Here is a 14766-nt window from a genome sequence, read left to right as displayed (position 1 = left end):
ACCCATTACTGGTCTCAGCCTGTCTTCACATGCCGGGGAAGTCTCAACAAAATGTATAACTATCATACCATGTAATTCAAAGTATCAGTGCTAGAGTGCAGATGTAAATAGCACTTTGCACAGGACTGAGAAAGAAGTATATGGCCATTTATATGAGCATCTTGTGAATTAGCCTTATGAGTAACTTATTCAAAGTATAAAGGTCAACTTTCCTGTCAACACTGGAATTCTAACTTAAAGTTTCCAGGCTTTTTTCCTCATGGAAAACAAAATATTTCACTGTGCCATCTCAGCAAGCTACATAAGCAATTTGGTTGTGTCTCTCCACTCCCAATTTCTTTCTTCATGTATGTAGGCTCAACCATGGATCATAGTACGCACCATAAATGTTCTAAAAGAAATACAAAACACACTGGAGTGCTTGCAGGCAGGAAGCAGGGTGTAGTTTCTAATGATGGCCCTTTATTCTAATACCTGCAAATACCAGGAATAGCAGCAGAATCTTACATCTGACTTCTGTTTGGGATAGAGGTATAGAAAACCAGGGCAAGCTGAAATCTTTTATAGAACCCTGTTTTTTATGGTCCAGAAACTTTTATTTCAGCTTCATTTAAAAGTAAGATATCTCTTAATGACCATGTTAAGATAGACCACTGTAATAGCCTTGATGCATATTTTAAATTAATAATTTGTACTATGCATTTCAATCACTTGAAAGACTTATTAATATACAGCTACATCTTCAAAGCTGTTGACAGTATGAAGATATATTTTGGCTACTGGCTAGGCAAGTAGTAAGCTAGGATAAGGACATTAGTTATGCTAAAATATCAACAGTATTTTCCCCTTTAGCTTTTGAATTGGCAGCGTGAGATTAATTAAGCACTTCTCACTTGGGGCTGCCTTCCTCATGCTGTTTGTTGATAAATGTTCAGTTAATTTATGCTTAATTTAGATCCTCAGCTTTTCTTCACACTCATTAACTTGCAAGATTAATTTTTAAAAGCATAAAATCTGGAGATCAGCTTGGTGTTCAGAACTAGATACTGGGGGTATGAATCACATCAGTAATTTTTACTATTCCCTGTATTATGGGGGTGTGGTGAAAGACAGGGGTCTTTCTGACTTTTAAGACCTGCTACAGATAAACCGGTAAGTGGACTAGAAATTATGGCATACAATGCTGAACATGGGTTTAAGTGGAAATTCACAAGTAAGCGGAGGAGCTAGGGAACAGCAAAATGTGCATTGTTACACTTTTTTCTATGATTTTCTTAGCTGCTTTGTATGTCTCAACTTGAAGAGGAAAATGTGGGTTATATGTTTTACTTTTTTAAAAAAAGTGACATGATCTCATAGCCTGATTCTAGCTGCACACCAGTTGGTAGTACAGCTGCACTGAGTTTAAGAGTAAATCGATGTGTGTGATTTCAGAATGAGAGATTTTTTAAAATATGTTTAAAAGCTGCTATTGCCTATACATTTGTTCTCTTATTAGGAGTGTTTACTGTTTTAGACTCTTCGTGATAGTTTTCTAGTGCAAGCACCTGCTGTAGTCCGTAAGCAATAGCATAATGTTGCATGTAGCTTTCCATACCTGTGATTAAAAAAAGAAAATAACCAACAGGCTCGTTCTGTTATACATAATCTAGGGCATTCATAGCCCTCTCCCTGGTGCAAATAGTTATGGACAACACATTCACTTGCATTGATCTCTTATTACATGTCTCTCCTTTCCTTTCTCCCTTTCCAAAATGAATTTAGATTATAGGCTTCTTAGGACACAGGCCTGCCTTCTGCTTAGATTAATTCTGTAGTGCAGTATTTATACTGATGGTGCCTTATCAAAATAGTTCCATTTCTCAATAATGCTAATCTTTCTTGGTAAAGGTACATGCTTTATTTTTGCTGGTTCCCTTCAGGAAACATTCATTTATTTCAAACGCTTGAAAATGCATAATTACTGCTCCCTTCATTAGCACACCAGAATTCTGTATGCTGAGTTGATACTTGACCTAGAACACAAAAATATTTAGCTAGGGTTTCTGTTTTAAAATCATCCTTGGAGGCTTGTGAGTAGCAATATATAGGGCCAGATTCAACTGCCCATTCTGCATACACAGAGAGGGGAGGGGAGATTTTTCCATTGGGCAAGCAGAAATCCTAGTGCTGACAGAACGATCTCCTTAGTGCTACATTGAACTGCATTACATTGAACCGCACTGTTGATCTGCAGGGTTAGTAACCTGCCAATTCATATTGTACTAGTTTGTTATTTGGCAGTTGTATCCATCTTTGAATACGAAAGTTCCTTTAATAATCCAGTTTCTCTGCCAAAGCAGCACTATAGAAGTAAAGGAAAAACATGGGCTACCTCACTTAGAGCATTACAACATTTCCATAACTAAAGAGGGAAAAACACTAACCTTGGGAAATGATTGAGTTGAAAGAGCTGGAAAAAGTTTTGGAATAGCATAAGAAAAACATGTTGGTGTTTCTTTGTGTTGGCCCTAATAAAATATGAGTAGCCGTTAAAGCCTACACAGGTTAGGCTTGACAATGAGTGCCAGTTTTGTGCTTGTACACACAGGGCATTTTTATTTATTGCAGAAGTACTTTGCAGAGCAGATGTGTATATAACGGGTCGGCTGGAGATGATATTTTGATCAAATGTTGATAACAAATAGAGTGGAATGAGTGAAGATGTACCCAACCCAGTAAAGGTTACTGTTGCATATATTAATTCAACCCTGAAAACATAAGTTATTGCATAATTCACGTAAAATTCATGATGGGCACTTTCAAGACCAATGTGAACGACAAGTTTCTGGGCGGCGTTTTATGATTTAAGGGAGAGCTAGAGAGAGGAGGACACAGCTAAGATCAGAAAATAACTCTTCCTTGAATCATTATAATCCTGCTCCTCACAAGGCCCGAAAGGTGTCTTTTTAAAAACTTCTCAGTAGTATTAGAAGCTTCTGCGCCATCTGTAGTAATACAAATCTGTTGGACAACTTTGGAATAAATTCTTTGTGTTCTTCCCATTATAGTGAAATTGGGAATGCACCTATAATATGGGCAAAATAGACAGTGAATCTTAGCTATTATCGTGTCAAACTTGATTGCGTTAGTTATTAAATTCTTTCTGTAGCTTGAGTTATTGCAGCCCAGACATAAGTCACCAGGGAGCTACTTTTGAGGCATTCGTTCTTCAGGCAGTTCCTGTGAGCTGCCATGCACCAGCTAGGAATGTCGTGTTAGTAAAAAATCTGGGTTGCTTTTTGGCATTAGCACATGTATAACAAGACTTTACTTTGAAACATTCATAACATATGAATAAAAATTCATAACATTTGAAGAATGCTAAATTATTTCTTACCAACTTTGGAAGGAAAAGCACTGTGGTATACCAGAATGATAGAAGGTTCATAAATATATGCTTTTTTAAAAAGTAGGGTTAAAAAAAAATCCTATACGAGGAAAGTTTCTTGGCTTGACACTTTTTCAAGAGTGTAAGAAATCACGCCAGCAACTTGGTCAACTTTCTATCTCTATAACGTCTCTTGTGAAAAGTTTCTATATGAGCTTTTATAAAGTTTGACTGGCTGTCATGCTTCTCACCTTATATCATAATAGAATGAAGGCAAGTTATAAAGTGGATTGCACAGCACAGATGCCCAGCATAAAATTAAGATGGTTGCCCAGAAAATGGCCTGAACACACACAGGACTGCTGCAGGACTGACACTTTAAGCTTCCTGGTTGGGGAACCACATGGGAACCATATACACGGTGTTCTCTGGTGCTTAGAGGAAGAGTTTGGTAAATTTGTCTAGAACTGTAAATCTAGAGGTCTGCATATGTTCTTAGACAGTTCCTTTGCAACCTGGCCATGTCTGGAGCTGTTAAAGCACCATTTCCTTTTCTCACTCCCATGTGGGGAACCACATGGGAACCATATACACTGTGTTCTCTGGTGCTTAGAGGAAGAGTTTGGTAAATTTGCCTAGAACTGTAAATCTAGAGGTCTGCATATGTTCTTAGACAGTTCCTTTGCAACCTGGCCATGTCTGGAGCTGTTAAAGCACCATTTCCTTTTCTCACTCCCACTCTCTTCTTCCCATACCTGTGTGCTTTTTCTCCTGCAGCCTTTTGATGGATCATATCCCAAATAGCATTTCTAAATAAATGGAAACGGAGTCTTGCGTTTTCCTCTTGGTAAGGCCAGTTCTGCTTGTCAGATGGTTCTCATTGTAAAAGCACTGCTGGCGTTGAGAGGGGCTTGTTCTGATTTTCCATAACCACCCCCCAAAACACTTTCCCAGTCCTGAATGCCTTTCATAATGCAGCCTCCCCATGGCAGCCTCCCTCAAGTGTCAGCTGTTCCATGTCCCCTGTATTGGCCTGCAGCATGACAGAGCTTCACAGTGGGAGCCTCACTGCATTTTATGTTAGTACATCGGAAGTAGTTTGCCGCATCAAGCAATTTCCACATAGGAGTACTCAGTGACTCTGAATAGAAGGAGGTGGTCCTTAAAAGTAAGTAGAACTGTAAGTTCTAGGAAGCTGGATAGCATGGACATAAAGATGCAATGATAAAATTGTAATAAAGAAACTCCTTTGAGGGGGCATACAAAATCATATTACTTGTGACCATCCTTTTAATCAACTGATGTACCATAATTGTTGTAGAGATAATATGAACAAGGGCTTTGTGGGCAAAGAAGGAGTCTTGTGATAGAAATTGCTTGCTCTGGACATAGCTGTTTACTATAAATCTCTTTAAGTTGTATCCTTGTTTTTGTCATACTTTTGGAACAATTTATTCAGCTACCCATCATCCTTCCTTCCATTTCTTGAGGGAATTAAAAAAAATCTTACTGTGTCCATCTTGTTGTCCATTATAGATGTAAAGCGCCTCTGCATGTTATGATGAGCCACAAATCTCAAAACAGAATGCAGCCTGTCCTTGGCTGAAAATGGGCTAGTGCTGATGTTGACCTACATTTCACATGCATTTCGCTGGCTGCTTTGAAAGCCTCCTTTGCTGCAGTGTTGTGGATAGCCATCAGTCCCATTTGTTTAAGCCCTTGAGCAAGAAATGAACTTCTCTGATTTGTTTACATCCCCAGTTAATTGTTGGCTTGGTGTTGTCCATGTGGTGGAAGAGGTAGCTGGAGAAGGTCAGAGAAAAAGTGAAGAAGCTGAGATGCAGTAATGCAGTTAACAGACTAAAGCATTGGTGGGCTTTAGCAACAATTATTTTAAAATACAGTAATGAACTTCGATTAGAAGTGGATATGCAAATTCTACACTTTGGTAAAGTGGGTATATGTAATCTTCTCTTACTTGTGGTCTGATTTGCTTCTATATGCATGGTCCTTTATTTAATATGATTTTATAGCATCTAATATTAGGATTCATATTTAGATTGCGTGAACCACAGCTCTGAGTCTTCTACTGGGTTGCAAAATGATGGCAATATAGTTTTAATGTAGTTTAAGACAACTTTTCTTAGGAGTAACATTGAAGAAAATAGAAACAATATTACGCCACTTACTTCCCTGTGGGGCAACAAAATCAACACACACAAAAACAGAACAAAAAAAATAATAAATGTTTTCTCCAACCAAGTCCTACTCAGAGTAGGCCCATTTAAATAGATAGGCCCAAGTTACTCACTGATATTTGTGTGACAAGTCAATTAGTAAACAATGAAAATTAATGTTAATCAGAACACAGATAGCATTGCTCTTTTAAACAAAGAAAAAGCTTAGTTTACATTTTTCTTCTTTTCTTAGTGCTGGAGTATAGGCAGGTAGTTAATTTTGTGTGCCACAGACTTTTATACCTGCAACATAAGTGAGATCCTACTTTATATGGCTATATGTAGAAATCTCATTGCAGCTGCTCTTCATGTAATAACATGGGAAGAGACAAAACTTACACATGGTGAGTATCTTGGCCTTCTGTACTGATCCAGTTGTGCAGGTGGATTTGCAATAAAATTTAGGTCTTCGTCTGTCCCTTTGGAAAAGTAACAGATTAATCACGTTCATGAATTCTTCCTTGTTGGCTTTGCTGTTTGTTAAATAAACTATGCCAGACATAGTTCGGCCATCTTTTCACTACATATAAGAACCCCATGCCCCCTTGCCCCCCCCCCAAATTCTCTGTCCTCTTGTTTAGCTACAGTATAGCAAACCTCTGAAAAAAAGGATTTACATAAAGCAGTGTTTAGACTCTTTTCCTTGAGCTGCAATTCCATGGCATACTTGATCTTTGTTGATGACCATATGGCATGATTTTGTGCTTGGATGCAAGCTTAGGGTTGAGTGTAGCAGCCAGTCACTTGTAATGAATACCATTTCTGCTTGATTTCCGGAAGGAAAGTCTGCATTGAAATATATGATATGATATTCGGCCAAGAAGAAATGTAAATTTCTGTTGTATAAACATTGTAAGATTTATCAGTGTCAGTGGGTCCTCCTAGTTTAATGTCAGACAATGCACGCTGTTGCAGATTGCCTTTTTGACCAAGGAGCTGGCAAAACATGTTTACTTGCTTTTGCGGGTCGGGTGGGGGGCAGTAAACCTTGAAAAGCTGATTATTCTCGGAAATTGGCCTGTTATCCCTGTCAAGCTTCTCCAGTTGTCTTGGAATGGAGTGATTAGGCAAGACCCCAGCTGTATATGTGTGAGGTAGATTATGGTAATCGTATTATTCTCATCTCATTCCGTTAAGTGTTCTAGGTTTAGAGAGAACTCCTTGCTTTAACCCCTTCTTCAATAGCTGTGAAAATAGTGATAGCTGGAAATAACAAAATTAGGGTACGCTTGCTTTTTCAAAATACAGACTGGTAAGCCAGCCTCCCTTTTTTGGTAAGCTCTTTCTTACGTCCTTTGTAAGTTGTGTTAGCTAAAAGAAATCTAACAGTTAATATGGACAAACCTCATATTGAGCGATGTTGGGTATCTGTTGGAATATTCTGTTAATGCAGTTCCAATGGAGCATTTTATACCGCTTTCTAAACCATAAGACTATGTAAGCCAAAATTTTTGAGCTCAAGTATGTGTCCTGATTTTTGAAGAGTAGGGAGGAAGCTTGAGCATACTCTTTTTATTACTGGTTTCGGCCCAGCATACCTGAAGGAGCGTCTCCACCTCCCCTCGACTGTCCTCGGGTCCAGTATTGGACCACTTCAACCGTATATCCCCAGCCGATGTGGACAGACTCCTCCGAGCTGGAAAGCCCACCACCTGTCCTCTCGACCTGTGCCCGTCTTGGCAGATTAGAGCGTGTCCAGACGAGGTGCGGGCCCTCCTGGGGGATATCATCAATTTGTCCCTTGGCACAGGGACATTCCCAGGGGAACTGAAGGAGGCAGTGGTGCACCCGCTCTTAAAGAAAACATCATTAGATCCTTTAGATCTATCCAATTACCGCCCGGTTTCGAATCTTCCGTTTCTGGGTAAGGTGATTGAGAGAGCGGTTGCTGAACAGCTTGGTGGGTTTCTGGATGAAACATCGGCTCTGGATCCATTCCAGTCCGGCTTCCGCACTGGTCATGGGACCGAGACGGCTCTGGTTGCCCTAACAGATGATCTTCGTAGACAGCTGGATCAAGGTGGGTCGGGGCTGCTGATTCTTCTAGATCTGTCAGCAGCTTTCGACATGGTCGATCACAAACTTCTGGACTACCGCCTTGCCGACGTGGGGATCCAGGGCACAGTCCTTCAATGGCTGCGCTTGTTTCTCTCTGGTCGGGGACAGAGGGTGGCGCTTGGGGGGGAATAGTCATCGCGCCACTCCTTGGTGTGTGGAGTACCTCAGGGTGCGATACTCTCCCCAATGCTTTTCAACATCTTTATGCGCCCCCTCGCCCAGCTTGTCCGGAGTTTTGGGCTGGGTTGCCATCAGTATGGAGATGACACCCAACTCTATCTGTTGATGGATGGCCATCCTGATTCGGCCCCAGACACACTGACCAGATGTTTGGAAGCTGTGGCTGGATGGTTACGTGGGAGCCGGTTGAAGCTAAATCCTTCGAAGACAGAGGTCCTGTGGCTGGGACGGGATGATATGGGATTGGGGGGGCAACTCCCATCTCTTGCGGGGCGCAATTAGTGCCAGCACCGTCCGTTAAGAGTTTGGGTGTAATCTTCGACACCTCCCTTTCCATGGAGGTGCAGATTGCAGCTACAACAAAGGTGGCATTTTTCCAGCTCCGCCAAGCTAAGCAGTTGGCTCCTTACCTCTCTCGCCCTGACCTAGCCACTGTGATCCACGCGACTGTCACCTCCAGACTGGATTATTGTAACTCGCTGGATTATTGTAACTCTCCATTGCAGTGTTGCAGTAGGGAGGAAGATACTTCCTTCTTCCTTTCCTTGCAAATGTGTTATTTCCTTTTTTGTGCACTAGCACATCAGCACACAACAGGAAGAAGAGCTTTTTGCAAGGTCAGGAAGAGATGCCTTTCAGAAGGTATCAGTCGGTTTGGTGGTCCATTTAAAATGGCTTGGTGAGTTTGCTCTTGCTTGTGGATTTGCCACCCATGTCTTTAAAAAAAAATCAAAGGAGAAAACAGTAGCATCAGTAGTTTTTTTCCGCATGCATGTCTTTGAAGCGTTACATGTATGTTATTTTCATCACCAAAGAGTTATTTACTTCATACAGTTTTGTTTCACAGTTAAAACTAGGTCAGCAATATAGTCCCATGCCTCTTGAGCAATGGCTCTTTAGAGCCATGTTTGAGGGTTTACAGAAGCTGCATTTAGTGGCAAAGTATGAATTGTCTTTGGTAGTTGCTTGGTGACATTAAGGGGAAAATGGCTGGAAAGAGGCATGGATATAGAAAGAACACATAAATTAGTCGATGGATAAACAAGCTCTTCACGTGGTTGTGCAAAGAAGATTATCATCAATGTCATCTGAAAGACTATTCAGATCAAAGTCACTTATATTGGCATGACCAATTTCAAAAGATGTGCCAAAGCATATGGAAAAGACAAATGCCTAAGAGCAGGGGTGGGGAACTTCTGGCCTGTGGGCCTAATTAGTCTTGGCCCGGGTCCCAGAATATGTGACACTGGGTGTGAGGCAGAACACAGCTCCAAAAGAGCCAAACAAGCACCTTTTGAAGCTTCGTTCTCAACTGATTAGCATTGACAGCACACCTTCTTCATAGAGTTTCACTGTATCAGCTGATCAGCAGTTGCAGCTCGCCCCTTTGAAGGTGCCACATGATGTCAGTTAATGTAGCTCTTTACTCTTTTCTACATGTGTCCACTAAATACAGCTTCTATAAATCCTCAACCATGGTGCTCCCCACCCCAATAAAAGTTGACCCATACTGGTGGGGAAGGCAAGTATTGGCCAGGTCCAGTTCCCAACCCCACCTAAGAGTTCTGAAGGTGCCGAGAAGGTAGATAGAGCTACATTAGTCCCATTATCACATTCTTAGTTATTTGATCAGTGTCAGTTCCTGATTTGGTTACAGGAAGCTGAGTGTGGTGATGGTATCTTGGTTTTAAGTGCACGGTGTTTTTGCTGAGAATTCTCAACCTCATTAATGTTGAGCAGAAGTGGTAATCCCCCTAATGCAATACTATGATAGTAATTCTAGTAGGAAAGGAAGGGGAAGAAGTCATTCAGACTACCAAACCTGGGAATGCTAGGAACTTTAAAGATAATAGAAACTGATGAGCTTCTTAATACCTGTATTTATCCGTATGTTCTAGTTGGGTCCGTCTGTAATGCATGGCTAACACTTATATTGCGTTGTTGTTGTTTAGTTGTTTAGTCGTGTCCGACTCTCCGTGACCCCATGGACCAGAGCACGCCAGGCACTCCTGTCTTCCACTGCCTCCCACAGTTTGGTCAAACTTATGCTGGTAGCTTCGAGAACACTGTCCAACCATCTCATCCTCTGTCGTCCCCTTCTCCTTGTGCCCTCAATCTTTCCCAACATCAGGGTCTTTTCCAGGGAGTCTTCTCTTCTCATGAGGTGGCCAAAGTATTGAAGCCTCAGCTTCAGGATCTGTCCTTCCAGTGAAGACTCAGGGCTGATTTCCTTAAGAATGGATAGGTTTGATCTTCTTGCAGTCCATGGGACTCTCAAGAGTCTCCTCCAGCACCATAATTCAAAAGCATCAATTCTTCAGCGATCAGCCTTCTTTATGGTCCAGCTCTCACTATATTTCGTTGAAAGCATAATAGAAGCATGTTCAAATGACTGCAGGGCCGGGGGACCACATCACCTTGGTTTAGGAAGGGACTGTGCCATTCTACATTATAATGAATTTATGTGGTCTGTAACTCAGCTGCCTGGGGGGAAAGCACCAGCTTTGTACATCCCTGCTGCAGACTTCCTTAAGTTTCTAGCAACCAAACAATTGACAATCACAGCGGCCTGGCATGTTCTGTTTATTTTCCCACCAGGAACTTAGGTAGAGCAGCAGGAAGAGATTGAGGTGAACAAGAAGAGGTGCCAGGCCAGTCACCCAGGTGAAAAGGAGAGGGGCTAACACTTCTGCTTTAAACCTCTCACTCTGACACTTGGAATGCTTTAGCAGATACCAATGTAAGCACAAGTTAGGTTTCGATTAAATTTAGACCACCTCTGGCCTAATTTCGTGTCATGAGAAAGTTCTTGAGATTTTTACAAAATAGACTGGAAGCTTGTGCACACATTTGAGGTTGATGTAAACAAAAGGGAGGCTGTTGGGTTTTTAATACAGTGGTACCTCGGGTTACAGACACTTCAGGTTACAGACGCTTCAGGTTACAGACTCTGCTAACCTAGAAATAGTACCTCGGGTTAAGAACTTTGCTTCAGGATGAGAACAGAAATTGCGCAGCAGTGGCAGCAGGAGGCCCCATTAGCTAAAGTGGTGCTTCAGGTTAAGAACAGTTTCAGGTTAAGAACGGACCTCCGGAACGAATTAAGTTCTTAACCCGAGGTTGCACTGTATAAGTAGCGGCAGTTTGCTGCTAAAGGGTGCTCAGAGGTAGGAGGAAACAGGAATATACCAGGATATAACAAGGGTAATTTGAAGAGTAAGGAAAAACTACCCATGGTAAATAACTCAAAAATATAGTACTGTATGTACTTACTAAGCTGTAGCTTAGTTGCAAGTTTGGGCCCTGAGCAGACATTCAGAATTGGAAATGGGGAGCTGCTGTATATATATTACTAGGATGTACCTAAGTATGGACTGATATGTATGTTCCCTGAATAAATGCTGTATTCCTCAGTTTCACTGTTAAATGTAGATTGAGCTGCAAATAAGGAAGGATGTTCAGTCTTCTGTTTCCTTGATAACATCCTGAGTGCTGTAGCTAGTTAGAAGAGGCTGGTGCTCTCAGACTGCTCACTGCACTCGCAGTAAACGCAGCTCTTTGTCTCTTAGAATGTTCTGCTTCCTCTTTTTAAGAATTTTTTTTTTCTTTTGGGGTGGAAGCTCATGGGAGTTAGCATGCATCTATGATGAGGGCTGAGCTGCTTAAAAGAACGACTGGCTGCACTAAAAGATTAATAAAGTGGCACATGTGAGTGAAAGGAACAGACAGAAATGAAACAGCGAATGGCTTTTTGGTTTGGTTTGTAATATCCAGGACAATGCATGACTCTAAAGAGAAGTAGTCAGAAGCTAAATGCCTGGTTCTGATTTTCCCCAAGGGGTGATAGCTAAATACTTAATTGTAAATTTATTCTCTGTTACTATCCCCTAATACATTCTCAAGTTCTGTAGTGTAAGCAAGGATATTCTGTGCATTTCAGCTTTTTGTCTAGCTCAGTCCCAGCAAACCATTTACTCTGATCGTTAATGAAGTAGAGAAACTACTGACAGAATATAGTGTACACCATTTAACGTTATTGTGATGTTTCAGAGGCAGCTTTGAGATTCCCTAAATATTTTCAGCATTGGTAATATTTCCGCGCAGGTTGTCTTCCATGTAGGAAAAATATTATCTGTTCACACCCGTCTGTCTCAGGAGACAATAGAGGAGTGCTTCTTTGGAGGTGAAGTCAAACTATTTGTTGAAAGGTTATAGTGCTTGCTATGGCTGTAGAGACCAATAGGGGAGCAACATGTTTTGTTGCAGCTGGAGCAGATGAAGGCATCCAGTTGTGCTGCTGCAGATGCACCATGGCATTTCTTCTCTCTGTGCTCCTCCCAGCAGTCAGTCCTCCTCTGGTTGTTGCTATGGATGCACAACCTGTCTGTCTCCAGGTACTGTGGAGGTCTGCAAGGGGTTCCCACACGGCGGGGATCGGGGTTGATGTTGCCAGCCTTCATGTTCACACATGAACAACACTACATAATAAAAGCCTTTGGGCCTAAAATTAACAGAATTAGTGTGTTTTTGATGCTATCTGAATGATAACACATTTAATCAGATGATCTCACTATGGTGAACCTGGGCAATGCAGAAAATATATTATGCTTTGGAGGTTTTGGTGGTCTTTGCAGCAAAAAGGTTGATTGGAAGAACAAGCCACCACTTGGTTATGCAGGAACAGGGGAAGAGTACCCCCAGAACCCTTTAGTAGGGTGCACCGGCACAGTGCTTTTTTACATGGAACCATGATTAATTTAAAACTGTGATTTAATGTGTTGTGGAAATTGGGCCATTGTCTAGTTTGGCCTGAGAACCTCTTGTCATTTTTCAAGCTATTGCAGAAAAAGCTGTCTTTTCTGTTTCCATGGAGACAGCTGGGGGTGAATTGATAAGAGTTCTCTTATCAAACTAGGAATCTGACAGGCTGCAGTCCAGAACTCCTTTACTATTACTGTAATAGGAGGCTAGATACAGACTTAAGGCCCTTGCATAGCAGTCTTGGTTCATGTGTAGCTGCTAAAAATATCCTTCCTCTCAAGCACAAATGTTCTAGCATAAAAGAAACAGTTGCTTTACTTCCCATCAATTTGGTTAGATTAATTACTGACTTGGCTTTCAGCTCTGCAGGAATTTTCACTTCACGTCTAGTGTCACGTCTAGGAAGTTCTCTTCCTAGATTGATGAAAATTTTGGCTTCCAAATTTCTGCTGATGCAGTGCATTTTTATATAGGGAAGCTTTATTGCATTTTATATCTCTGTGTGAGAAATGGTATAGAGAATGGCATGTGTGGACACCAGTGTTTGCTATACCATGTGAATGTTAACAGGAGGTCTGAAATCATTAATAAATTACTGCAATCAGCTAAACTTACCAGATTTAAAATGAGCATATTAAGCGGACTTTAGAATTGGGCCCTGTGAAGTTGTATTTAGTGTTTATGTCTTAATTGTTTACTATCTGTGTTCATCGCTACTCTTACTATGTGGCTGTTCAATAAAAAGGCCCTCTTTAAATTTTCATAGAAATATATTGTGTTTCTTACTCCATGGAAGCAAATTAGCTAATAAACAAAGCATCTTAATTTGATGTCACTTTCTCTTCAGCTGGAGTACATTGATTTGGGAAGAGCTTGCCACAGGTATAGAGTCAAGGTTGGACTTCTCTGGCTTCATGGGGGTGAGATGAGGGCCACAAATGTGTGTGGAGTTCTGCTTCATCTGCGGAAATGCCCATGTTCCTTTTTGGATGATACAGACCCCCCAATGAAAAGCAGAAGTGTGAGCGGCTTTAAGACTTGAAAGAGCTCTTAAGACAATCTTAATAGGAGAAGGGGATCAAATACAAAGCTGATTGAAGGGTAAATTTAAAAAGAAACCAGTTATAGGCTTTCAGATTTGAAGTACACAGTACAATTCAACAATGGCTGTAATAGGCTATAAAATAGCTTTATGTAGATCATGTGAAGGATTTTTAAAGGTAATAGAGCTTAGCATTGGATGTAGCTGACATACCAGTGCCTGGTCCTCCTAGGGGACAAAACACATGCTCTCCATAACACAAGTAATTCCATATTTCATAGCGAGTGTCAGAATATGGCTTGACTTTGAAATGTCTACAGAATGTAGTTTGACTTGGTATAATTTACTTTTCAGCTACTGGAGTAGGGTAAGAGTGCTTTGAAACTATCTGGCTTTTCATAAAGTAGGCTTAAATTAGAGCATCAACATCATGCTATCCTGAAATGTAATTTTGTGTTTCTTTAATCCCTGCTCTCCCAGGTTTTGAACGAAGAATGTGATCAAAATTGGTACAAGGCGGAACTCAATGGCAAAGATGGCTTCATTCCCAAAAATTATATTGAAATGAAACCACATCCGTAAGTAAAGTACCATGACTTCTGTATGTGACATTATGCTTAGAGCCAAATTCTGCCTAAGTTCACTTGCAGTTCTGGTAGTTGTCAATGCAGGAAGTATATCTCTGGAAAACTTTTTCATTCCCACGAGAGCCATCAATCCTCTGACCATATTTTGGATGGCAGGGATGCCATCAATGCAGGGGTTGTAGTGCCGGTTGTTGACATTGGCAGCAACAAAGTGGATCATGTGAACTGCATTCCCACTCAGTACACTCACTGTGAGTCTTGCAAAATCAACAGTAAAGCCCAGGTTGTTGGCTTTTGTTGCAGTTTGAACTAGACAGGCTTCACCCAACATAACATTTGATTCTGCTGTAGTAATGGGCAGGCTTTAACTGTTCAAAAGGAAACCTTTGCGAATGGTACACACTTCATTAGTGTAAAATTATTTTCTGCCTGTTTTCCCCGTCACCAAAAAGACTCTTTTTCTTGGTGAACCTACTAAAAATCTTTGTATATTCTATACTAGATGTGTGGTCCTTACTAGTCAGTATTTCC

The 14766-nt window shown here is 41.0% G+C and overlaps 1 protein-coding gene across 1 annotated transcript in view; it reads left to right on the top strand.

Moving 5' to 3' along the window:
- GRB2 (growth factor receptor bound protein 2) overlaps positions 1-14766 on the top strand; it is a 54354-nt gene that overhangs the window by 31045 nt on the left and 8543 nt on the right. Inside the window, exon 3 of the mRNA XM_083726076.1 lies at positions 14129-14226. Coding sequence (XP_083582202.1) covers positions 14129-14226 — 98 coding nt within the window. The remainder of the gene's footprint in view (positions 1-14128; positions 14227-14766) is intronic.

Source organism: Podarcis gaigeae (assembly GCF_964106915.1).
Source record: "Podarcis gaigeae genome assembly, chromosome: 2".
Taxonomy (NCBI): domain Eukaryota; kingdom Metazoa; phylum Chordata; class Lepidosauria; order Squamata; family Lacertidae; genus Podarcis; species Podarcis gaigeae.
Note: the sequence above shows the minus strand (reverse complement) of the source record. Positions and strands in the feature narration are given on the sequence as shown.